This window comes from Phyllopteryx taeniolatus, chromosome 16 (genome assembly GCF_024500385.1).
Source record: "Phyllopteryx taeniolatus isolate TA_2022b chromosome 16, UOR_Ptae_1.2, whole genome shotgun sequence".
In the NCBI taxonomy this organism is placed as follows: domain Eukaryota; kingdom Metazoa; phylum Chordata; class Actinopteri; order Syngnathiformes; family Syngnathidae; genus Phyllopteryx; species Phyllopteryx taeniolatus.
The window spans coordinates 5,424,934-5,451,270 of record NC_084517.1 but is presented as its reverse complement, the minus strand read 5'-3'; the positions used below and the strand labels follow the sequence as shown (position 1 = coordinate 5,451,270).

At 42.7% G+C, this 26,337-nt stretch overlaps 2 protein-coding genes across 11 annotated transcripts in view; both read right to left on the bottom strand.

Annotated features, from left to right (window-relative positions):
* Positions 1–4,607: 4,607 nt before the first annotated feature.
* On the bottom strand, positions 4,608–7,496 carry LOC133465364 (phosphoinositide-interacting protein-like). Its single transcript, XM_061748094.1, has one exon. The coding sequence runs from the start codon at positions 7,299–7,301 to the stop codon at positions 6,897–6,899; it is 405 nt and encodes a 134-aa protein (XP_061604078.1). The 5' UTR covers positions 7,302–7,496; the 3' UTR covers positions 4,608–6,896.
* A 4,737-nt stretch (positions 7,497–12,233) lies between these two features.
* The window catches only part of LOC133465363 (protein shisa-6-like), a 68,509-nt gene continuing 54,405 nt past the window's right edge, over positions 12,234–26,337 (bottom strand). For 9 of the 10 annotated variants that reach the window (XM_061748084.1, XM_061748088.1, XM_061748087.1 and 6 more), the window contains 5 exons: positions 18,533–18,601; positions 18,043–18,063; positions 15,927–16,055; positions 13,685–14,914; positions 12,234–13,596 (listed from right to left, as the gene is read on the bottom strand). In XM_061748084.1, the coding sequence (XP_061604068.1) occupies positions 14,277–14,914; positions 15,927–16,055; positions 18,043–18,063; positions 18,533–18,601 (857 nt within the window). In that variant the 3' untranslated portion in view covers positions 12,234–13,596; positions 13,685–14,276. The remainder of the gene's footprint in view (positions 13,597–13,684; positions 14,915–15,926; positions 16,056–18,042; positions 18,064–18,532; positions 18,602–26,337) is intronic. The other variant, XM_061748093.1, reaches the window with a different exon arrangement.

Sequence of the window (26,337 nt, the reverse complement as noted above, 5' to 3'; positions counted from 1 at the left end):
TTTTGGAAAAGGAAAGGGCCAGCTCCCAACTGTTCCCACAAAGTTGGGAATGACTCGGCAGAAAGCCGATCCCGCTCCGTCAAGTTTACGTTGCCTGCACTGGTGACGTCCTATCACAGTTCCAGGCTGGAATTCACTGAGCTCCTAAGGGTGACCCATTCGTTCACATATGTTTGTAAAACCAGTCTGCATGCCTAGGTGCTTGATTTATGTGGCCGAACCCATTTCTTCAAAATATTCATTTTTATGTAAAACAAACAAAAAAAAAACAATACGACATTATTCATGTAAGATTATGGCTTTTTCTTCTTGACTTTATTTTCATACAATTGCTACTCCTATAAAAGTCCCAACGTTTTTCCCGAGAAGAAAGACAACTTTATATCTTGGAAAAATATGAGTTTATTCTCGTAAAATGATGACCTCCACTTTTTATTCAATCTTGTAGTATAATTATTTTGTTTCTTTTGAGCAGTCCCTGAAATTGTAACTATTTTTAAAGACATTTGACATACATACATGCAACATTTTGAGAGAAATGTGCTTGCTTTGATGAGTCCCAATTAAGGTGAGACCAACTGAGAAGCTCTGAGCTACATGATGCTACACTAGGAGGCTACATTTAAATACAGTGGTAACTTGACGCGCTACTTTAATCCAGTCTGTGATCAAACCCCATTCACTTGTATACATAATACACACACGGCGTACGTCACCACTTTATTAAGGACGAAGCGTGCGTGTTCCCCTAGATGACGTCCGCTCATTTTGTGCGTGTGTGCGCGCGTGCACGTCAGGATCCCGGTGTTTGTGTAGTTTACAGCGCCCAACCGGTCGGCCGGGTGTCGCGTGACTATGATGGAAAATCAAAAAGCAAACATGACTCGGCTGTTTTGCCTTGTCGGTCGCCATGGAAACTTGAGGGGGTGCTCCCATTCCAGCCTAGCAATTTTGGTTATAAGGCCTTTATTCAGGGCTAATTAAAAGGAGACATTTCCAATGATTGAGGCCTTGTAATAAAGTGCAAAAATAGTGTCCTAATAGTTATTAAAAAGTTGTTGTTTGTGTAGTGTCACAGTTGTTCACCGTTGTCTTTGTTATCCACAAGTGTAGCCTTCATGGTTGGATGCTTCTTTGTTGTTGTACTTTACATTCTTGTATCCTTCATTATCCTGTGCTCTGTTGTGGTTTTCCTCATTGTCGGTTTTGTAGTTCTGTAATAGTAGTTTATAAAGGGTCATTTAGTCTCCCAGTTGTTTGCCTTTATCTTGGTTGTCTGTCATTGTTGTATCCCTCCTTGTCATAGCTTTTTATTATCATATCTTTTGTTGTGTTTTTTTTTTTTGTTAGTTTTTTTGGTGTGGTTGTGTTATGGTAGCGACGTGACGTGATTTGCCGAAAATCACAGTCTGCTTGGAACGACCACTTCAACCCGACCGAGTACGACACACCAAGAATGTTGAAAATCAGATGATGGCCTTTTGGGGGAATGCTTTTTTTTGCGTGATATCGCCCATAAAAAAAATCTGGTCAAAAACCGCCCTCAAATTACATTGAAACAGTATAACTTGATTATTTCTCAACATAATTCCTCAACCCTTTGGTTTTGTTTGCTACTCGGGAAAGCCCTTCTTCGATCGGCTGACAAGTTTCAGTTAAGAATATCCACCATTAAGCTCGTACGGTCCGAAACTTCGAGTGAGGGGCTCTCCGAGCCGACGTTTCAAACGCCGTCGCTTGCCTTAATCATGTCACGTTACTAGTTCCAGCAGTTATTAAGGGTTGTTGTTAAGATTCTTGTAACATCACAGTTGTTCGCCTTCATCTTTGTTGTCACTGTCCATGACCTCATCATAGCCTTCATTGTCATATGCTTCCTCTTTGTAGTTTTCATGGTTGTATACTTCTTTATTGCCATATTTTTCTTGTTTGTCGTGTCCGTAGTTTTCCTTTGTGTACGCCTCATTATCGTATCCTTCGTGGTATCTTTCCCGGTCGTCTCCTGTATTGTAGTTTTCCCGGCGGTATCCTAGATTGTTGTTGTAATTTTGTAGGTCCATTTCCTTGTCGGCGGTGGCTTTACCCCACGTGACCCTGCTGGCTCGGTGAGGCCTCGTGTCTCCCGCCAGCTCCCCGTCGTGCGCGCGCGCGTCGTTGGCCGTGCTCGCGCCCGCCGTCGCGGCCATCTTTCGGCTGAGCCTCTCTGACAGCTTGCGGACGAGGCGCTCCGCCAGGCCGGCCGCCCGGCGGGCGTCGCGCCCGTCGTCCGGCGTGACGCGCGCGTTACCCGCGTACCACATGACCCAGAAGCCCAAACTGATGAAGATGATGAGCGCGCCCGTGAAGATGAGGAAGTCACCATAGAACTGGCCGTCGGCCGCGCGCACGTCCGCGAACACGCCGACCAGCAGCAGCGTCAGGCCGACGACGTCCAGCGACATGCCAGCGAAGACGAGCGGCAAACATTTGCCCGGGAGGCTCCTCACGTCCATGGCGACGAGCGAGGAAACGTCACAGAAAAGAAAATAACGGGCGAGGACGTGGAGGAAAGAAAAAAAAAAAACAGAAGGACGATGCTCGATGCTCACCTGCCACAAAAGAGACACGCCCACACGGTCAACAAGGTGTGTCCCGGATGTCAGTACGGAAGGAGGAGGGGCACGCACAGGCACCTGTGCCACGAGTCTACAAGAAATGTGACACATTGCACGATGTACTGGGAACAAACACAGAAACGACAATGACAATTAACGTAACAATAAGGACGTTAATTATTGCAAAAAAAAAAATGCAGATTCCATTTTGTGAATCGTACGGCTTTGGCTTGTTTTCCTTAGCATTAGCAGTTAGCTTTGTGAGCAATCACGCAAATAGTTACACGGCGGGCCGGCCGTGCGCTGTCTAGGCTTCCTGTTCATTCCAGGCTGCTTTAGTCAGTGAAGTGTTCTCAAGAATCATTTTTGTATTTCTTTTTTTTTTTTTTTTTTACATTCACTTTATTTACCGATCAGCACACAGCAAGCATCTACTCGACATGAAGCTACACTCTTCTTCGTGGCCTTTTCTTCTTCGACCCTTTTTGACATAATATTTGTATGAAGTGTCCTCTAGTGTTCTGACTGAGATACCACAGTTGGATAAAATTGTGCCTTTATAACAAAATGTCAAACTTGTGTTCCTCTTTTTTTTTTTATTAAAGCCTTATGTTTTTAATACAAGTTTAAATTGAAATCTATTTATATTCATGTTTGTATTTGTGTGAAATTGCCTCACTAGAAAGATAATGCATTTCCTGCTACAACCCCAATTCCCCGTGAGAAAATAGTCCAACAGTTCAAGGACAATGTTCCTTAACGTACAATTGCAAGGAATTTAGGGAGTTCATCATCTACGGTCCATAATATCATCAAAAGAAGAGGAGAAATCACTTCATGTAAGCGGCAAGGCCAAAAACCAACCCGTGACCTTCGATTCCTCAGGCGGCACTGCATCAAAAACCGACATCAATGTGTCAAGGATATCACCGCATGGGCTCAGGAACACTTCAGAAAACCAATGTCAGTAAATACAGTTCGGCGCTACATCCGTAAGTGCAACTTAAAAAACTTTACTATGCAAAGCAAAAGCCATTTATCAACAACACCCAGAAACGCCGCCGGCTTCTCTGGGCCCGAGCTAATCTCGAATGGACTGACGCAAAGTGGAAAAGTATTCTGTGGTTCGACGAGTCCACATTTCAAATTGGTTTTGGAAATTGTGGACGTTGTGTCCTCCGGGCCAAAGAGGAAAAGAACCATCCGGACTCTTATGGACGCAAAGTTCAAAAGCCAGCATGTGTGATGGTATGGGGCTGTGTTAGTGCCAATGGCATGGGGAACTTACACATCTGTGAAGGCACCATTAATGCTGAAAGGTACATACAGGTTTTGGAGAAACATATGCTGCCATCCAAGCAACGTCTTTTTCATGGACGCCTCTGCTTATTTCAGCAAGACAATGCCAAACCACATTGTTACAACAGCGTGGCTTCGTAGTAAAAGAGTGCGGGTACGAGACTGCCCTGCCTGCAGTCCAGACCTGAAAAAGTCAAATTGAAAATGTGTGCCGCATTATGAAGCATCAAATACAACAACGGAGAACCTGGACAGTTGAACAGCTGAAGCTGTACATCGAGCAAGAATGGGAAAGAATTCCACCTACAAAGCTTCAACAATTAGTGTCCTCAGTTCCCAATTGTTTATTGAATGTTGTTAAAAGAAAAGGTGACGTAACACCGCGGTAAACATGAGCCCGTCCCAGATTTTTGGGAACGTGTTGCAGCCATAACATTCTAAGTTAATGATTATTTCCTAAAATAATTATTTTATTTCCTATAGGGTAGAGACTTGGGACTTACTTGTGACTTGCAAAGCAATGACTTGGTCCCACCTCTGGTACACGCATGCACACACACACACACGCACACACTTTCACATACACAATCACACGTGTACGCCTCCACACGCTCAGTGTAAATCCTTCGGCCTTCTAAAAGCAGATTCGACAGCCAAATGTATGTTGTACTGTTTTTATCGGTGTGTGCATTAAAAAGTGTAACATGGCTTAAATACATGTGAACCAATTTATTGTTGTTTGTTGTGATTTATGACATGATTTAAAAGTGAAATACACAGTTTACATGTCGGTGAAGTAATCACGTCCACCAATGATGTGCCATAATATTCCTTGTGAATGTGCGCCGCTGCTGGCCGCTCACTTGAGTTGAGAGGAAAAGTCAAGCGGCGTTTAATCTACTCATATCGGTGATCACATCGCATTAGTCCCGCCCTCAAGTGCACTTTTCCATCATCGACATCCCCGAGTATCTCCCTGGCATCCTTCCACAGTAGTGGGAAGAAGTCACATACACTATCTCACAAAAGGGAGCACACCCCTTACATGTGAGTAACTAACTGAATTCTATCTTCATGAGGCAACACAAGAAATGACACTTTGCGACAATGTCCAGTAGTCGGTGTACATTTACCGTGCCCTAAAACAAAGAACACACAGCCATTACTTTCTTATCCACGGTAAACAAAAGTGAGCACACCCCCTAAGTGAAACTGTCCAAATCGGGCCCAGTTAAGCCGTTTTCCCACCCCAGTCTCATGAATGAATCGTTAGTGTTACAAACTCAGAAATAAATGGGGAGAAGGTGTGTCCCTAATAACAACAAAAGGGATTTTTGGTGGACTTTTCAAATTTTAGCTCTCAACACACAGCAAAGATTCTAAACAAAGCGGCTGCTCGTAACCTGAAATACTCGAAAGTTGGGACACCTGTAAGTCAAGGTGCCACTGTTACAAAAAACTTTGTATGACACTTTTATTACAAGCTCTGTGTTCTGTAGCTTTATGTTTGTGCCAGCCGGTGCGCCAAGAAGCCCTCTGGGGACCATCCACAAACCTGATCAGATTAGATTCCCTTCGGGATCATTCACTGGAAATGTCTTGTTACTGTAAAGTTCATCTGATGCATCTGAGTTAAATAGCGCTTATTAGCCTTCAACACAGGCCTCATAAGTAGCAAGAACCTGCAACAAGGTTGTCATGGCTGTGTGTGGTGGTCTAGAACCCAACCAAGCGCAGTACATCAAACCACGGCAATAGTTGGAAATGATTTGTAACATCAACTGTGACCAGTCCGATGACAAACGCCTGAGTGGCCACGTAGATAACTTCACTGTCCAGATACAGAGCAGTTCACGTCCAAGTCCAGATAGAATGCCTTTGAAGATTGGGAACAGGTTTTGCGGCCAAGTCGTGTAATGCTCCGTAATCCACAGCTCAATTCTTTGTAGCAAAATCCCAAAGGGGCAAGGGGACAGGAAAACGCGCTTAGGCAGAACTTGTGGTTGGGGGTAGAAAGCTGAGGGAATTCCCGGTCGAACGACGAGGCAGGAAGGTCAGAGGTCAACCGGGTCGTCAACGGAAGATCAATCAGGAGAGAATTGTTGGAAGAGTCTTGCATGGACCCACAGCGAAAAAATCTTGCATTGAGTGGTCTTCTTCTTCACTGGTGTTCAATGGCAGTTTGCATCGAGGTGGCAGCACAGCCTTAGATCGTTTTTGATCACATGATCGGTATTTAGCCACCATTTTGGACATCCAGATCTGGAGTATAAGCGAGGCTTGAAATGGAAAGACTGGTAGACCGAGCAAACACTGCGCAGCATTTCAACATTTGTTTTGACGGCGGCTATCAAATTTCTCAATAAGCAACACTGAGTCTAGATGGTTAAATACATTTGAGTCATCCTGTTTTGTTAAAAATGGATGAGTGCAGAAGAAAGCGCTTTGTGAGCTCATCGTTGTATTTTTTGCATCAGTCACGGCTGATGGATGATGTCATCGCAGTCGTCACGTATTACAGGTTTTTGTGTGGTTGTGGGGGTCAGCATGAGCGAAGACTTTGATGTGGATGGCTAGCGCTGGCGATGTGCTGCTAACGTGTCTGTACCATTTTTATAAATGACAGCGACATAAAATAGCAAAAAAAAAATTGGACGTGTTAAATTAGCGATTTAACATGATTTGGGGGTGATGTTGCGTTAGCAGTTATAATAAGGTATAATAGTCACGAACGATGTGGTGTTTGCTACCTCATGCAATCTGGCTATTCATTTTAATTTCCTGAAAAGTTTGGAGATGCGAGGATAATCACCCAACAAAGAGGTTCTGGTCCACTACATCAAAATCGTCACGACTCACTACAAAGGGATTTTTCGTAGACTCTTTAAGGAATTATCAAGGTCCACTATATAAGAATCCCTGTATGGTGATTATGGAGTGAGCCACTTCCTTCTTTGGCTTATCAAAGCAAGTCATGCTTCGGGTGCAGAAGCTTCCTCGCGCTCATATGTTGAAGGCGGGATGCCGTTGGAAGGCGAGCGGCTTCTTCAAGGCGAGCCGTCTGTTCTCCTTGGTGATGGGGATGAGCACCACGCCCACCACGAACACCATGAGGCCGATGGAGAGCAGGGCGGGGCCCAGAATGTTGCTGACCTTGCGGCTGTGTCCGGCAAAGTAGAGGCCGCTGATGATGATGCCGCACACCAGGAAGCCGCCGCCCGTCGACATGAAGTGGATGGGGAACCAGAAGACCTGGCAGCGGCTCGGCGGCGTCTCGGCCGTCCACAGCGACTCGCTGCGGGAGAGGCTGAACACCGTACTCTCCGTGCGGCTGGGCGGCGTCAGCTGGTCGCGGGACTGAGACAGCGTAGACTCGCCCAAGGCGATGTTCTCGGGGCTGCCCGGCATGACTTCCTACACAGGGAAAGACCAAAAACAAAGCGAGATGGTCTAGTACGTTAAGTGTGGCTCCCCCGAGTGGTTTGCTACAGAATGACGGAATTGTTTGTCCAAACTGTGTAAAATGTTCAAGTGGTTGAAACTTTACATTTGTTAATTCATCGACTGGCAGAATATTGTGTCCTGTGACACCAAAAGCACTGAACCTACCAAAAGAAAGAATAGACTCTCTCCTTTCACCAGAAAAAAACGGTTTTCTACCTCTTTCTGTTCTTCAGCAGTAGAACATGGGTTGGTTTCACCGAAAACACTGGTTTCTGAACAAACAGCAGAGAAAAGGAGCTTTTTGTGAAAAGAAACAGTGACTTTGACGCTAATATTTCTTTTGCTTCTGTGATGCCTTAAACTATACCACGACAAAACCTATTAAAGGACATTTCGTTTCATTGACAGGCACACAACGAAGAAACACTGCATGGCTTGAGTTGAACACGACGTTTTTCTACATGCCATTTGTCATTCATTCCATCATCTGCGTCATCTTTTCTCAGGATCGTGACACACACTTTCGTCAGACTACTGCGATCTCCAATCCAAAGCGATGCAATGTCACCATCTACTGGTGTCTGTTAGTCATTACAGTGGTTTACAAACCTGAATTTCACAGACGAGCTGGGAGAGACTGTCTTCAACGCCTAGGCACTGCAAAACATACCTGACGAATATATTTGGCAGTAAACGGTTGGATTCCAGTTGAACGTTCGCAGCAGTGAATGAGTTAAATAATGATTACATTAAATGTTTTGCACAGAAATTAAATACAAATTCGACCAAATGTATTATTATTTTTTTAACAATTAACATTTCCTAAAGAATAGATGACTGTAAATTGCCCGTAGGTGTGAGTGTGAGTGCGAATGGTTGTTTGTTTCTATGTGCCCTGCGATTGGCTGGCGACCGGTTCAGGGCGGACCCCGCCTCTCGCCCGAAGATGGCTAGGATAGGCTCCAGCACGCCCGCGACCTTAGTGGGGAGAAGCGGTACGCAAAATAAATGAATGAATGAATGAATGAATACTATAAGTAGTGCAATTCAAATAAAAAGACTTTTCACAAATTCTTTTGTGTACCACTAGAGGGAGTTTGGGTAGCACACTTTGGGAAGCACTGCCCGACAAGTACGACACATGGAAATGAACACAATTCCAGCAAAATGGCACAAATGGTGGCTCTCTCGTGAAGTTCATTCGAAAGCAGGTCAAACTTTTCCACGACCACGAAGCAGAATTTAAGAAGCTCAAACACGCTCTCATGACATCATCATCATCATCATTATCATCATCGTCCTCACTTAGCATCAGTTAGCGTTAGCACCGGATCCCAGTTTAGCGGTCCTTGTCAAGGAATAATATTGCGTTACCTTTGAACAAAAGTCGCTCCCAAGAGTCCCAGCGAGTCTTCACGGAGCATTAGAAAATGTTGAGAATGTTCCCGAGAGGCGGAATGCACTGGAAAGCAGCGAAAGGCTTCCTGTCAACGGCAGCATCCCGCCCTCCTCCTCCTTTACCTCTTCGTCGTCATCCTCCTCCCTTCTGGTTGGGTCGAGAGCTTCTGGCGCTTCGCTCCCTGGAGGAGCTCCATGGATGTCAACTGTGGGAATGGCAGAGTGTTATTGAGAATGACATCATTGGTATTATTATTATTATTGATCCTCAGTCAGCCTTCAGCCATCGTCAATATGTGTGTGTGGCATCGCCACGCTATGATGCACGTACAATACACAGTACACAACAGCTATACTTTTATACTGTATATCCTTTTATCCTTTTTTTCTGTTTTGTATTATTTTATGTTGTAGCACACCCATACATACCGTGTGTGTGTGTATTTTTATATAGTATTCTTAATGTATTAACAAACAAACAAAAAACACGATCTATGTTTTTAGAGCGAGGGTCAGCAACCTTAAATACTCGAAAAGACACCAAAAACCTTTTGACATCGAAAATGAGGATAACACTGCATATATGGATCATTGTTGTTGATGTTTTTTCAAACCTGTATGTATAAAATAAAGTATAGTGTGTTGCATTTATGAAATCAACAAACTGCTACAGAGAACACAAAATGTTATGTCTGCAAATAACAAAACCATTTTGAACGAGGAAAAAAGAGGCTTGCTTGAAGCTTACTTTCAAATCTATTTGAGTACTCGTACTCATGAAATTAAAACCAACCTATTTCACTTAACTACTGTATATAAAATATATATTTGCAAAATAATAGCTAATTTCAATATTTATTTGACCTGTTCAATGTGATTTTTGCTCCTGAACCTCAATGTCAACATTAGCTTCATTTTCACACACGATTGTAAGATGTCATCTGTTAGGTGTAAGCAATGTTGATTATTATTATTATTTTTTAATGTAGTTCATGTATAACACCATTAATCTGTTTTCTGCAGAAAATGGTCTTTTCTTGGATTTAGCCATGATTTACCTACCGGCGGTTGTGATGAATATCTTGCGTGACACAAAAAAAAAAAAAAAAAAAAAAAAAAAGACAAACATTTTGTTTTCATGTTATAGGAGCACCAAAATCCTCCAATTAGAAATATGATATTATCATGTTTACATTTTATTATTTTTAGATTGTATCTTTGAAATGTCTTAACAACGCACATACACATCCATACTTTTAGACTGTAGCTATTTTGCGAAGTGTTTGTTTTGTACTATTATTTTTTTTAACATACTTTTTATGCACGTAAAACATAGTTACACACACACCATTTATCCTTTTAGACTGTCGATAGTTTATAGTATTTTTCATGTATTAACACGACAACACACACATGAACAACCTACACTTTTAAACTGTAGATATTTGGTAGTTTTTGTATTCTATTATTATAATACAATATCTACAATACTATTATAGAATTGTTTTTATTGTATTTTACTATTATTATTATTATTATGTATAAACAACATATCGTCATACACACACACACACAAATCATCTATACCTTTAGACTAGATATGTTTAATTATGTAACTTATTTGTAAGTTTTTATTTCGTATTTTTATATTATGTTTCATCAACATAAAACATACACCCACGATCTATACCTGTAGACCAGATATTTTATGTAGTTTTATGTATTTTATCACAGTATTTTTAATATTGTACTTTTTATGTATTAACACGCACACACCGTTGAAAATGAGTGCCTCAGATTTGTGTGTACATTTACTGGTTAAAACGCCTTTCTTGTGTAATGGCACACATTATCCGGCAGAGGGCAGCACTGTTCCTCAATTCCATTGCGGCAGAGCATCTAACGTACTCCATCTGATTATGAGTTACAATAAAGTCTCATTCATCAGCAGCGCATATTAATGAGCCTTTAAAAAAAAAAATAATAATAATAATAAAATAAAAATAAAAAAATAATAATAATAAAATACAAATAATAAAATTAAAAAAGTGTTTTTTTTTTTATTAAAAAAAAGACTTGAATGTGCTGTCTCCAAATTGTTTGTAGTGTGTCTGGGGTTGTGGACTTTGTGTGAAAATATGTCCGTCTGCGTTCACACACCACTGTGACATCATTAGCTCCTGAGCAAAACTTTGAACTTCCTGGCAAAAGCTCTGAAAACGTCTGTGAGTTCTTCGTTTTCTTTGTATTTATTTTTTTGTTTGTGCGTTTGTTTTGCAAAAATCTAAAAAAAAATAAATACAAATAATATAAAATAAAATTCATGTTGTTATGGGTGTTGTGTGTAAAGTCATGGAATACGACTGTTGATGTATATCTAAATAGAATGTAAAGAATTCATCATTTTTTGACATATTTTTTGCTTTAATTCATTAGACATTGTGCTGCTCCTTCTAATGCACGCCCCTTGGCCACCCGGGGTCGGGTATAATACAGACATAGCGACACACATGAAGAATTTTCACAACTGACTCAGTGACTTGCCGTAAAGCGAGTCATTTTTTGCAGAGGATAAATAATATATGCCTGTGAGTATTATGTAACAATACTCATCTGTTTGTCGACATGTGTTATGTGTTGATTAAAGCATTATAACACCGCCATATAGATGCTATTTGTTAGCTATCTGTCAATGCCGTTTCTTATTACGTGTTAGTATTAAGCTAGCTGACTTAAAGGCAAAGTTATGTGGTTGTTTTAAATGCACACGGTGTAATTCTCTTTGTTTAATGTTTAGTTTGACAGAAAATTTCACCTGGGAATGGCGACAGAAAACCTTGAAGCCTCTTTTTTTTTTTTTTTATTTTGGAACAGTTATTCACTTTCTGCAGCACTTTCTGCTGCCTGTTGTGACGAGTGTTGAGAATTTGATACAATCTTAGCGCTACTTGTTGCTTTTTATTCTTTGATTCCGTTCCGATCTTCAGGTCGATTGATAAGCTGAAGCGGATCCGTCGGGATTCGCTTCCTGTCTGACCAACAGAACACGACCTTGCGACCGTCATAATCATAATTGTTAACGGAATTACGGCTTCAACGTTTGTCATTTGAACATTTTTATTACACCGACCTTGCAATGGCGGACGCAGTTGCAGCCTCAATCAAAGTGAGATGAGATTTCGTCGTTCCACCCGTGCATCCATTTTCAACAGGGCTTATCCTGTTGAGGGTCGCGGGGCGCCGGAGCCTATCCCAGCTGACTTCGGGCGAAAAGGGGGACTACACCCTGAACTGGTCACCAGTCAGTCGCAGGGCACAGATTTCGACGTTCCATCATCAAAAATATCTGAGTCTATGGCTTAATTCACATTTTCATTTTTTATTTAATTAAAGGATATGGAATTAATGCGCAATACTCAACATCACTTTCAAGTTTTATCACATCAAAAAAGTGAAGAAAAAAGTGACAGCTGTCAATCAATCAATTTGACACTCATAAAACGTAGTAAGTAGAATTTATTGAAGTTTGTTAGACAACTTAGATCAAGTAAACAGCAACAGGAGGACTTTTGGCTGCTGATTGGTTGGACAAAAGAGGAAGGGCCGACGGGCCTAAAGAGATGCCACTTGCGCGCACACACCTACACCCACACCCACCCACACACACACACACACACAATTAGTACAAAAACAACTTTTTGTTTTCTTTTACATGTGTAATTGCTGCCAGAAAAGCTTCCATCCAATCGAATGCGGGAGGGAAAGGAGGCAGGAAACAATGGACATGTGCGAAGGAGCTCGATGGGCTGTCGTCTTTCTGATTTTTTTCTGCAAACACTCGGATGCGGAGCGACCCCAAACGTAGCGGACGTTAACGGCGCTAAGCTAAAGGTGCTAATAAACGATTAATATGGGACATAACGTGAGTCTTATCTAGATTTAAAAGTCAACATTTGAGAAAGAAAATTAGAGTGCGAGAGCATTTACAGAAGCTTATTTACAATATTTAAGCAGAGCCGCGTGAATGCTAATGATGATAGCGAAGACGTCTTCGCGCAGCCCCCGTGACTGCTAACGATGTTGTCATGGTTAGCAGCAAACGTTAGCAATGATGTCATATTAGCGCGGCCGCGTGAATGGCAACGTGGCTCAGCGAAGATGACGTCATTACTCAGCGCTCGTGCGGTCACACGACGGCGTCATCGTTAGCACTGAAGTAAATGTTGTCGTGCAGTGTCGTTTGCTGCGATGTCTAATATTGATGTCATTACATTGGCGTGACATCATTTTAGTGTGAACGCTAACAAAAATGTAATTCTACTGTTAATGATGATGTCATCACTAGCCTCTGGTTGGCCGCATAAATGCTAACAGGATTTCGTCTTTGAGTGGCTGAGGGAAGGATAACAATGTTGCAAAGATGGTGTCCTTTTAGCATTTCATCTAACAATGACATTGATGTCATTGCTAGCATTGTGCGGCTGCAGGAATGCTAAGAATAATGCTGCAAAGATGGTGTTATTTTAGCATTTAGCATTTCAGCTAACAAGATGTCATGGTCAACATTTGCGCGGACGTGTGAATGCTAATGTGACGTTGACTTTGTGTGGCCACATGAATGCTACAGCTGCCCCTCACTGCCCTGTGTCAACCATCGAGACCTTCAAGTTCCTAGGAATTACAGTCTCTCAGGACCTGAAGAGCGAGACCAACATCAACTCCATCCTCAAAAAGGCCCAGCAGAGGATGCTCTTCCTGCGGCTTCTGAGGAAGCGCGGCCTGCCCCAGGAGCTGTTGAGGCAGTTCTACACAGCGGTCATCGAATCCGTCCTGTGTTCATCCATCACAGTCTGGTTTGGTGCTGCCACAAAAAAATAAATAAATGATAAAGTCCGACTGCAACGGACAAGTAAAACTGCTGAAACAATTGTTGGTAACCCCGTACTCACCCTTGAGAACTTGCTCGCTGCCAGACAAGAGCATGCAAAATCCTCTTGGACCCTGCGCATCCTGGTCACCAGCTCTTCCAGCTCTTTTCCTCAGGTAGGTGCTATCGAACAATGCAAACTAAAACTAGCAGACATTCCAACAGCTTCTTCCCTCTAGCCAATAACTTCTTAAACAGTTAGCTTCCAATTCCATTGTAACATGCTGCCAATTTTGTCTTGAGATTGTTGTCACATCTCTGTCGGGCCCATTGAACATCATTCGTGCACTCACTGTAGTAGTCACGCCACTCTGCACTACTTGCATATTTGTTGTTAACCAATTTACCTAATGATGACATCATCACAACAATTAGTGTGGCGACGAGAACGTTAGGAATAACGTCGTTAAGAATATATCATTTTAGTAAATTATGACATCATCGCTAGCATTTGCATGGACGTGTGAACGCTAAAGTGATGTCCTCTATGCGCAATTGTGTGAATATTACAATATGGAGGATTGGTCGCCACGGTGAAGCCCTTGTGATGCTGTTCGCCGCTGGGCGACAGGAAGTGGAGGAGCAGGAACAGGAAGTGGTCTTGTCCGTTGCAGTCAAACGGTGACCTCGTTTGTCCCGTGATGATGTCCCGCGGCAAACTGCAGGTGGTCCACCGTGTGCGTCCGGCGCGAGGCAAAGGCCTGCCTTTTGGCGGCGCTGGCGTGTGTGTTGACGCCGAGCGTGTTGACGCTGAGCGTGTTGACGCCGAACGTGTTGTAGGCGTCGCTAGGCTCAGACAGCATTTTGCCCATGCGGTGGCGTTCGTGGACGGGCGTGGTGGGGATCAGCATGTCGGCGTGGGACATGGCACGGGCCATGGCCTTCTGGCGGAATTTGTCGCGGCGAATGGCGGGAGACAGCAAAGGATCCTGGGAGCGCAGGCGCTCCGCCGACAGTAGCAGTTCTTCCGACGGGTGGCGATTGCTCCCGTAGGCAGTCGCAGCCGCATTGCCGTACGAGGAGAGGCCGCAGTCCCCGCGGCGAGGCGTCCGCGGCGGGGACAGGACGTGGTCCTGGGACATAGTGCGCTGGACGCGGCGAGGGCGCTGACGTTGCTGATGTTGCTGTTGATGATGTTGATGGTGGTGCAATGGCGGGGGGTCGTTTAGCACGGCCATGCGGGTGTGGCCTCGGCCACCTAAGTCCGCTTGGTGATGCTTCCTGGAGTAGAAGTCGTCCACTTCCTTGTCACCTGACACACAAAAACATTCATGTCACGCGCTCAGTCAGTAACCGGTGGGGATGGTGGGGGAAGGAACTCTGTTGATATGAGTTGACGAGCTTCAAAGGGGTAACTTGACTTACTAGCGCTCCAACATCTGAGTGCGTGCTGTTACTCGATCGATTGTTTTTGTGTGATGCAGGCAAAAATTGGAGTTAAGCATGCGCGTCACACACGGCGCCACTAGATTGCGGCAGAGATTGCCATAACACCCAGCCAGCATACGGAGTCGCACTCACAATTTGAGACGAGAACATTGAGTTTCAAGCTTCGTCACAGAAGTCGTAAGTCTACTATATGGTAGACACTTTTTGTGACATTTTTACTTGGTGGTGTGCTCAAATAAAATGTGTGTTTTAGCTCAATAAATGTTGAGAAACAGTGAGTTGGCTAAACAATGGACTGGCCGCTTATCAATGTCAGGGGACTAAGGGTGCGACTGACGATTATTTAATTAATAATGGATTAAGATAATTCATCTTTTTTTAATCTGAGATTTGACTTCTTCTCCAGCACCCCTGAATAGACCTTGCCAAGGAGGCTGAGTAGTGTGATCCCCTTGTATTTGGAACACACCCTCTGGTCCCCCTTCTTAAAAAGGGGCACCACCACCCCACCACCCCAGTCTGCCAATTCAGAGGCACTGGATGTGGGAGGAAACCAGAGTGCCCAGAGAAAAGCCACGCAGGCACGGAGGACATGCAAACTCCACACAGGCGGGGCCGGGGATTGAACCCCGGCTCCTCAGAACTGTGAGGCAGACGCTCTAACCGTCTAACCGCCGTGCCGGCAATAATTTCATCATTGAATAATTATTACACCTCTACAGGACACATATAAGTTCGTGACAGATAAGACTTTTAAAGCGTGACTGCAAATATTGTTATCGTCCATTATTTCCTGTTATGCAAACGAAAACGCATGTGGCATTAGCAGCATTAGCATCGTGATGATGTGTGGGTGAGGTGCGGAGTGTATTTACTCAAGTCAGACGAGAGGGCGAGCTCGTAGGCGGACGGCATGTGGCTGAGGTTCTGGAAGGATCTGGACAGCGACAGGTCGTATGGTTCGGTGGCCGCCGTCAGGATGTTGTTGGGCCGTGCTGCTCGCTCTGCGGGGAACCAATCGAAAACAGGGAGAGAAAATGAACATTTTACATCACCCTTTTCACGATCAAAATCATCATCATTAGTGGTATACTCACAATGTCACTAAAAGAAATGAAAAAGTACCATAATTTATCATGTATAATGCGTATCCCCCCCCAAAAATTGTCAAAAGTCAATAGTGCGTATTATACATGGGTATAGGGGAAAATGAAAAAAAACTTTCACATTAGAAATGTATGCCGCCATCTAGAAGTTATGAAAAAGCTGTACACTTTCATTCCAATGTCACCGCCACCTAGAGGTTATGAGAAAGGTGTACACCATAGGTGTCAAACTGGTGGCGCGGGGGCCAGATCCGGCCCTCTACATCATTTTATTTGGCCCTCGAAAGCAAATCAAAATCGCTAATTGTGTTCTGGTGTAATACCATTGAGATATTTACAAGCATTTTTATTGTTACCAATCCCCCTTTGAAAAGAAATGAATAGTTGACAAACATGTTTTGATAGGCTTCTGATTTCAAAACTGGTTATTCATCATATAATTACAGTATATGAGGTAATCTTGCATTCACATGGGTCCACAGTCGTAGCGGCCCTCCGAGGGAAGTCATAACTACGATGGGGCCCGTGACGAAAATGAGTTTGACACCCCTGGTGTACACTTTCATTCCAAAATGCCACCGCCACCTAGAGGTTCTAAAAAAGGTGTAGCCTACACTTTCATTCCAATATGACAGCGGGTACATATGACTGCATATATGCACCGTTGTGCTTATAAATTTACATACCCTGGCAGAATTTGTGAAATATATATTTTTTTTTTGTTTTAAATACGACTGATGACTGAACAACAAGGATCATTAATTTCTTTATGGTTATGTTTTGTTTAATGATAATGCTTTTCTGAAATGTTAGACAGTTGAATTTGAATCCCATTCAAATCAAATTCAATGTGTTTCGCCTGGCCCTTCATGTTTTCTTGGAAGAATTGTACCCATCTTACAAATTCTGCCTGGGTAATCAAACATATGAGCGCAACTGTGTGTTTTCTCATTTACTAAATAAAAGTAGGATTTCAAGGAAGGATAAGGGTTTTAAAGTAGCCAGAATTTAGGGTTTCAAACTTTTGCCTTATCATTAATTTGGTTATTTTTTAACCAATTAGTTAATAAAATAATACATGTATATGGATTTTTTTAACTTGACTTTTTATTTATTGCTTTGGTTTTTAATAGGGTTTAAAAGTAGGGTTTCAAGCCAGGGCAATGGTTTCAAAACAAGGTTTCAAGCTTTTTCCTCATAATGAATTTCTTATAATTAACTAACCAGATATTCAATTGAATAATTACATATATAGATACATATAGATTTATGGACTTTTTCTTACCGCTTCTCCTCACGAGGGTTGCGGGCATGCTGGAGCCTATCCCAGTTAACTTCGGGCGAGAGGCGGGGTACACCCTGAACTGGTCGCCAGCCAATCGCAGGGCACATCGAAACAAACAACCATCCGCACTCACATTCACACCTGCGGGCAATTTCGAGTCTTCCATTAACCTACCACGCATGTTTTGGGGGGAAACCGGAGTACCCGGAGGAAAACCCACGTGTGAGGTCGATGTGCCAACCAGTCGGCCACCGTGCTGCCTATTATTATATGTATCGCGGTTTTTTTTTTCACAATTAAAAAAATGTGTTTCGAATAAATGAAGTAAGCACTTATTTAATGAGATGAAAGAATTTAAAACACGAATAAACACATTTTGTACAAACACAGTTTGAAATGTTGCGATGTCTTTTCAGTTCCTTTTCATCCAGCAAAGTAAAAAAAAAAAGAAGAAATAATTAAATAAATAAAGAAAAAAACACGCTGATTCGTTGATCTCATTTTCTCCAGCGAGCTGGCTCAGGGGCGGGTGGGCGGGGCGTGCGAGGGTCAAGGATGCACAGAGACAAGATGGCGGCGCTGGCGGCGAGGATGACTCACCGTGTCGCCCGTGTCTGTTTGCTGACAAAAGCCAAAGAAGAAGCGTCAAGCACCAGAGGGGCATGTGCAGCTGCGCCACATCAATACATCGCAGCATAGCTAGCTTGATAGTGTACAGATGACCTCAGAGCAATCCCATTCCACGCTAAACTACCAGTAAGTGCAACGATCAGATGGCGACGCCATGACATCACTGCTTTTTTTTTTTTTTTTTTTTAAAAACGATCATAGCGTGCATCAAACACCAAGACCTAAAAAAATAATCATAATGATAAAATACAATTAAAAATGTTCACACACACACAAAAAAAACCCCATAGCAGCATAGTTGATGACCTCAGAGCAATCTGATTGGATGCTAAACGAACGGCTCAGATCATCTGGTAATGCCGTGATGTCACTGCTTATTTTGTACTTTGATCTTTCCCCATTAAAACATGTTACGCGTGAAGGGTCGTCTGTCAGCTTTCAAAAGTCAAAGTGTTCTTACCCAGCTTCGGCGTGAGAGCAGTGAGATCCACGTGGCTGTGCTGGTAGTCATGGTGATGGTGATGATTTCCTGCGGGACACACCACCCACATAAAATCAATAGCGTTCTTGCGCCAATCGCAATAATCCTCTACTCAAGAGCGCCAGCGATGTCACTGTGGCACACTGAGCTGATTGGCTGCTGTTAGATGAAAAAGTGAAATGTAAGACGGGATGACGATAGAGTAAGTCGAATGTGCAAAAGAAAGTTGAAAAGTGCAATGTGATGACTAACTTCATTTTCGATCATTGAACACTTCAAGGACTTTTAAGCACTTTGGAGGCTGAAATATCAGGCTGCCGATGTTTGTTACATTTCATTTGGTTTAAACGAGTTTGGATTGGGGCCAATGTCGGCGGGCATGCATGTGGTCGTGTCCAGCGAGGATAATCACAGATTTATCTGATGTCTTCTTTCTTATATCCGAAGGAACATCACACAAAGCTGCCGCTATCCTCGCCGAGGGTCATGTGACTCAGCAGCCGCGCCTCAACGAGTCCATCACGGACCAAGGGAGCTTGCGGAACCGCGCCCTAAGCGATCGGGTTTTTTTGCGACGAAAGCGACGTCTCGCCGCAAGGCGGCGGGACAACAAGATAGGAAATTGAAATGTACAAAGTGGACGTAGAAATGTTCCAATGAGGTATCGATACAGGAAGTACAAATCTGCAAAATGTACTTCATTTCAAAACAGGTCGTAGAAATGAAGAATGGGGTGACGATACAGGAAGTGGAAACTTTTCCAGTTGTTCAGGAACCACAACACCTCACTTCTGGCACGTGTCCATCAATCTCACCACTAAACCAATCAGAGCGCTCGTGGCAGGAAGCCCCGCCTCGTTAGGCGTCCCTAAATACTTATTCCAGCCGCTGTGTATATACACATGCATACCCCACCTCTCGCCCAAAGACGGCCGGGATAGGCTGTAGCGCGCCCGCGACCCTAGTGAGCATAAGCGCTATGGAAAATGGAGAATTCTCAAGGACCCACGCCAAAAGACGAACAGGAGCTCAGCTCAGCCATGTTGGGCCATTTCTTTTGCATCGCTCTCGCTTGCGATGCAACACAGCAGGACTGTTACATCGCAGATCATTCACAAGCCCGATTATGAGTCCATTTACGTCCAAAAACGCGTGCACATTAATTGCACACATTGCATGCACAAGTTGAGACAGGAAATGTCAGCTTGACATGATGTTCCAAGTCAAAAAATAAGTGCTTTGATGCACAGACTCCTGCCGTCATTGAACATCCAGTTTTCACTTTCATGTTGCTCCCGTTTGTCCGTCTTCCGTCTTACTGCTAATTAGACGCTGGCTCGCTCCTCGGCAGCGTATTTTCATGTAAAATACATCATGGCGCCTGAGAGGAGGCCAGACATACACGAGCACACACGAGGGAGTCAAAGGTGCAAGGGAGCTAATGGTTCAAGTGATGAGCTGATGAGCCCTCGGTGGCACACGACTTCACTCTTCTCGGAGATCAAAAGTTATCCTTAACAAAAGTATAAAAATGTCCTACGGACCCTGACTCATAATATTCTTTATAAATGACGCTGTAATAATGCAGTCTTTTTGTTATTTGTTCCCAACGTGCAGGAAGTAGCTTCTGTGGTTGTAAAATATTAGAATATTGGTTGGAATATTGATCAAAGACATCTTCACGTCCTGGAACAATCCATCCCATAATAACAATCGGTGATTCGGTGAGTAGTGCTGCTTTTGCGTGCGCTTGCACAGCAGTAAGAATGAAGAAATAAAAGTCGCAACTGGCATGTCGATCATTGTAACGGAGTAAAAGTATCGATACTTCGCCACATAAATACTCAAATAAAAGTCAAAAGTACGGTGCATTTAAAGTACTCTGACAAGTACAGTTAATGGAAAATGTTACTTGAGTAAATGTAACGCGTTACTACCCACCTCTGCTAAGGTGACAATAAAACAAAGTCGAAAAGTACAACAAATCACCACAGGAAGTGGGAATTTTCTAGATGGCAAAACAGGAAGTAGAAGTGTGCAGGAACACAATAAAACAGGAAGTGGATGTATGCCAGGAGGCAACACGGGAAGTGGAAATGTGCAAGAACACAAGGAAACATTACACGTGAATGCGCAACGAGACGGGAAGTTGCGATGTTCAAGTCGGTGACGTTACAGGAAGTGCTAAAGTGTAAGGAGACAACAAAACAGGAAACAAGGGAACTTGCGTGAAGTAGAGAGAGACGTGACAGAGTGATGATGAAGCGGAGGTCAAAAGCTCACGGGACGTCTCAAAATACTTTTTGTGTAAGTGGGGCAGTGCACGTTGCCGTGCACGAGGCTGCGCTGGAGCGCATGCAGCACAAAAAAGTACAAGTCACCTAACGTCCATTTTTGGGTCATCTTCTGGTCACCTTGTCAACAAAGTCAGCTTCACTGCAATATTCTTCCTTGGCTGGGCTCGCTTTCAATAGTAAACCAACACACAGCAGATCTTCTGTGATCTCTATGTGCAGACATAGGAAGTAAGAAAAACAATACAAATACTTTTGCCACCTGTGTCTGTATGAAATCGGCTCATGCTAATTGTCAGTATCCCACATTGTAACAGTAAAGTGAGCAAACCCACGCGAGTCGCTACTTATGTGCTGAAAAGCCAAAAAAAAAAAAAAGGAGGACCGAGCCACGCAGAAGTGGAGCACATGCACTTTGTTCTGCAGCGAGGACGCAACGACCCAAATAGCATGCACCTAATCACCTCGTTTTCTTCTTCTGCTTTAGTGCCATGCTCGTCTCTGGTGACTCGAGTCAACATGGAGGACACCAAGATCTACGCAGATGTCAATTTACCTTCTGTTTGTCCCTTTGTTTGATGCACACAAACTTTAAAAAAAACAAAAACACTTGTTGTTAGCGGTTAGCTAATTAGACATATTCGCGCTAAGTGTCTTAACAACAGAAGATGACTGCTAAACATGTGACTGGATGATGAGGGGAAGTGACATCACACTTGTCCAAACATCACAGAGGTTAGCGTAATGCTAACATAACTGCTACTGCAAGGGGCGACGGCGCAGGAAGTAGAAATGTGCAACCATCCGACAAAACAGGAAGTAGAGACAACAAAACAAGAAGTGCAGGTGTTGCAATGCGATGGAATTTGCAACAGGAAGTAGAAATGGACAAAACTGTTCAAAACAGGAAGTAGAGATGAACAACACAGGAAGTAGACATCAGAGAAACAGGAGGTAGTTATGTGCAACACAGGAAGTAGAGATGAACAACACAGGAAGTAGACATCAGAGAAACAGGAGGTAGTTATGTGCAACACAGGAAGTAGAGATGAACAACACAGGAAGTAGACATCAGAGAAACAGGCGGTAGTTATGTGCAACACAGGAAGTAGACATTCGAAACACAGGCGGTAGTTATGTGCAACATGACATGATTGACAGGTCAACATGGACTCTTGTGAGGCGCTTGTGGCTCCTGCGGCGATGAGAAAGATGAATGCAAAGACTTTGAAGGGTGCAAACGAGGAGAGATGGTGGTCTGGTTTCGACAAGCAGACCGAGCACTTCTGATGGATGTCAGTAGAAGAAGAAGAAGAAGAAGTCAAGTTTGGTGTGCCAAAGTGGGCCAGGAGTCGACGGGGGGCAAAGATGGCTGCCAAAGGCCCGCCCCCTGCCCCCCTCGGCCCCTCCCCTCCAGTAAGGAGGTCAAGTGCTCTTATGGGGAATTTAATTTGCTTCGCTTCTCCCTGCAGCATGCCCGCTTCCTCCTCTTCCTCACTACTTCTCTGTGTGACATTTTGAAGAAGAAGAAGAATGACATCATTCATCGAGTGGCGCCCTTCCTGTCCATCATGTCAATGTCCAGTTTTTCTTTACGGGGGAGAAAAAAAAAAAAAAAAAGCAATCCAGTTCACACTATGCAGTTGATTTGGTGGAATTATGATCCTCGATTGGCAGTTCCATATGCCAGTAGAGCCATAAATCACACATTTCCAAGGGGTGCATTCATAATGTCATAAAAAAAACAAAAACAATTTCAAAGGTGTGCACTTGTACTGCCCCATACTTTTTCTAGTATTTTGTTTTGTCTCTGTGGTGGCTCAGTAAACATATAAAATATGTATTCAAATTGTTGAATTGGGGACGTTTTTCTGCTGAGAAGCCTCAAATCAGGTCCTGGGGATTTCTCGAGCTTATCTACGTCACTAGCGAAGATCTTCGTCTGCCTCTCTGCTCCCGACAACATCGCAAGCACGTGTTCTCACAGGTGGCTCCTCTACACGGAGACAACCAATCAGAGGACAGGGGGAGGTCTTAGCCAAATATGGACAAAGCTGATACAAAACTGGGTCAAACAGAAGTAGCTTTCAGAGGGGCCTTTCCTGCACATTCTGTTGTTATTTTGTGAAATGAAATTGACACTTTGATACGATGTCCGTGTTAGAGAGTCACTGTAAATAGCCAAAATATGGAACCTTTAAGATAAATAAATAAAGCCATAAATCACACATGTCCAGGTGGTACACTCATAATGTCATAAAACCAAGCTTTTAAAGGCCACAGGCGTGCATTTGTATTGTTTTTAAAAATGTGTCGATTTGATTGATTTATGACCCACGATCAAAAGCCCCGCCCTCCAATAAAGCCACAAATCTGTCAAATAGACCAACGTCATAAAACCCGGATTTGAATGTTCACAGCTGTGCATTTGGCTTGTTCTTAAACATGAGTGAATTTGATAGATTCATGAAACTCGATGGACAACTCCATTGACTACAACAAAACCATAAATCTGTCAAAAGTAAAAGGAAGTCGGAAATGTGAAAGCCGTATGGCTTTGTTGGAGGACGGAAATGTCAACTGAGGCTCAGAAATCAATCGCTATTTGTGTCAACGTATTTAGCAAATGGACTGCACTTTCTCGACACCACATGGTGCCCAAAGCGCTTTACAAAGCTTTACATTATCACACACACACACACACACATATACACACTAATGGTAGCTGTCGCCAGACAGAGTTGGGATTCGAACCAGAGACCCTTCGATCAGCGGATGACCAACTGAGCCACAGCTGCCACACTAAAAGTCGAAGCATTCAAGTGCTCTATCCTGTCATTGCATCAATTTTCTTGACTTTCTTCTAGAATGTCCTCACTCTCGACACGAGCTTGTTAAAAGCGTCCGTGCTTCCGGAAGGCACCGTGCTGTCGATCAACGTCCCACCGGAGAAGAAAAACGCCCACGAGCCGACTCGATTATTAAGTGTGTAAAGGTGTTCAATAATCTTTGCTGGAAAAAGCAGCGGACGTGAAAACACGGCGAGGTCACGCGGCGCTTGTCATTGTGCGTGCTCTTCACACACCTTCGACCTTCGAGAGCGTCGACACGGAACACGGGAGGAAGAAAAGAGCTCGTCCGAGGTGGGCGTGTATGAAGAGCTGACATTTTGGCCTTTTCAAAGGAAAAAAATCCTTCCCCTTGAAGAACAAAGAAGTAGCTGAGAAGAAAAAAACCCCCCAAAAACAGTAAAGTCTGCTCAAAATGTGACAACGCACACGCACTCCGAGCGAGTGCCGGCTGTCACTCATATTTAGGAACATTACAAACAAATTGGTGTAAAATAAAATCACAACACCAAAATGGAAAATTATGGAAACAATCTATTCCGAGGTCAAACTGTCACCATCGCATACAGAGAACGATTGAGTCATCAAACATTTAAGAAAAGGTTTCGGTCCACGAAACATTCAGATCGTCAACAGTCCTGGAACATCTTTTCCATTTATTATTTCTCCCTAAAATTGGTTAATTGACATTTATGTATTCATGTTTTCATTTATTTTTTTTATTCATTCATCGCACAAAACAATTAGTTTTTTTTTAATTTTAATAAATACTGTTTTATTGATTTATATTAAATAAAAAGTGGGTGAGCATATGTGAATATGAATAAAATACACAAATATTTAGAGTTTACTTTTTATTTTAATGAATAACTTGTATATTGGTACATTGTAAATAATAAATCCAACCATTATTAAAATGAGAGATCGTTATAGATTTAACATTTTTATTTTATGAATAATTTCTCTCTTGGTTTATTGTAAATCATGAGATTAATATTAATAAAATATACATTCAACATGTTCATTTAATTGATAATTTATCTGGCAGTTTACTCGAAATAAAACCAAACAATATTAATTAAGTAAAAAATATACTTTTGACTTTTTATTTTATGGATTAATTTTAAATAAGAAAATAAGAATAATAGTAAAATAACGACATTTTTTGCATTTGTTTTTTATTTTAATATATTGGTTAATTGCTTGAATTTATTTTACATAATAAATAAAATTCCACCCATCCATTTTCTGTACCGCTGTTCCTCTTCATAAAAAAATTAAGTGATATTTGTATTACGGTCATTTAATGTAAGTATAAGTAAGTATAACACAGTCGAATACGTTACGCCCCCCCCCCCCTAAAATAATAAATTAAATATAAATAATACAAGAAAAATGAGAATGAATTATTATATTATTATTCAAATGAAGTATTTGACACATATTACATCTACATTTCAACTTTTTTATTGCATGACCTTGCCCAATCAAAGGTGGCAAAAAAGTACAAAAAGTTGAGATGCTAGTTAGCATGTGGCTCACCGACACGAAGCGCTTAAAAGCCTCCAAGTTGAATCGATTCCCAAGGTCACATTAGACTGCCATGATTTTTATTTTTTTTTAATTGAATATTTATATTACGAATGCATGACGGATGGGCACACTTGTTTGTTTTACACGAGAGAGGAGACACAGCCTTTTGATGAATCCATTAACATTTCTTTATATTTCCAAATCAGCTTTGACTTGCGCCTCAAAGGAGCTTTGTGAAGTTTGTAATGAATTTCATTTAACACCGACTTGATCTTTGCACGCACATTTTAATTCAGTCTTATCTTGACACAATCGGAGCTGACGAGCTGAGTGTTGTGACACGTGAAGAGCGTAAATTAATTGTGACTCGACTCACTCCGGCAATCAAACGGGATTTGACTGAATCACAAACCAGAAAGTCAAAAAATAGATAAAAGGAGAACAAGATTTTGGCTCAAGTCAAAAGTGAAATTCACACTTTGATCTTGACTTCCTGCTGCTTGTTTACATGTTTGACAGCGCCCAACTACGCACTTGCGTAATACTACACCGCAACTGTAGTCTCGTTCATGCCGCCTGTGTGTTAATTTACCCAAAAAAAAAATACTAAATTTTGCTTCTGACGTAGATGATGTGCACACGCAAATGGGTGTACAGTAGTATATATCGACCAGGGGCACTGTAACACTGCCACAGGAAGTCACCCAAAATAGAAGAAGAAGCCCGTGCGATGTAAACACACACGAGAATGCAAAGCGAGCGAGGAAGGAGTCAACAACGCCAACTTATGCCGAATAACTCAACACGCGGACTAGCTAGTTAACAGCCGGCGTTAACCTGGGTCAACATGGCCAACGCTACACTCTCATTCGCTGACTCCCACGTCACTCGACGGGCCAGGCCCCGCCTTTTAAGGCGACCGCATTCAAAGTCACAGATATTACAGAATATGAGGATGGCGACCCCAAGTGGACATAAATAATACATGTACCTCACACACAGTACATATGCCATATTGGTATCAGGCGGAACGCTTTAAAATATATATCCATGCATCCATTTTCCGTACCGCTTCTCCTCACTAGGGTCGTAGAAATAACAAAATAAA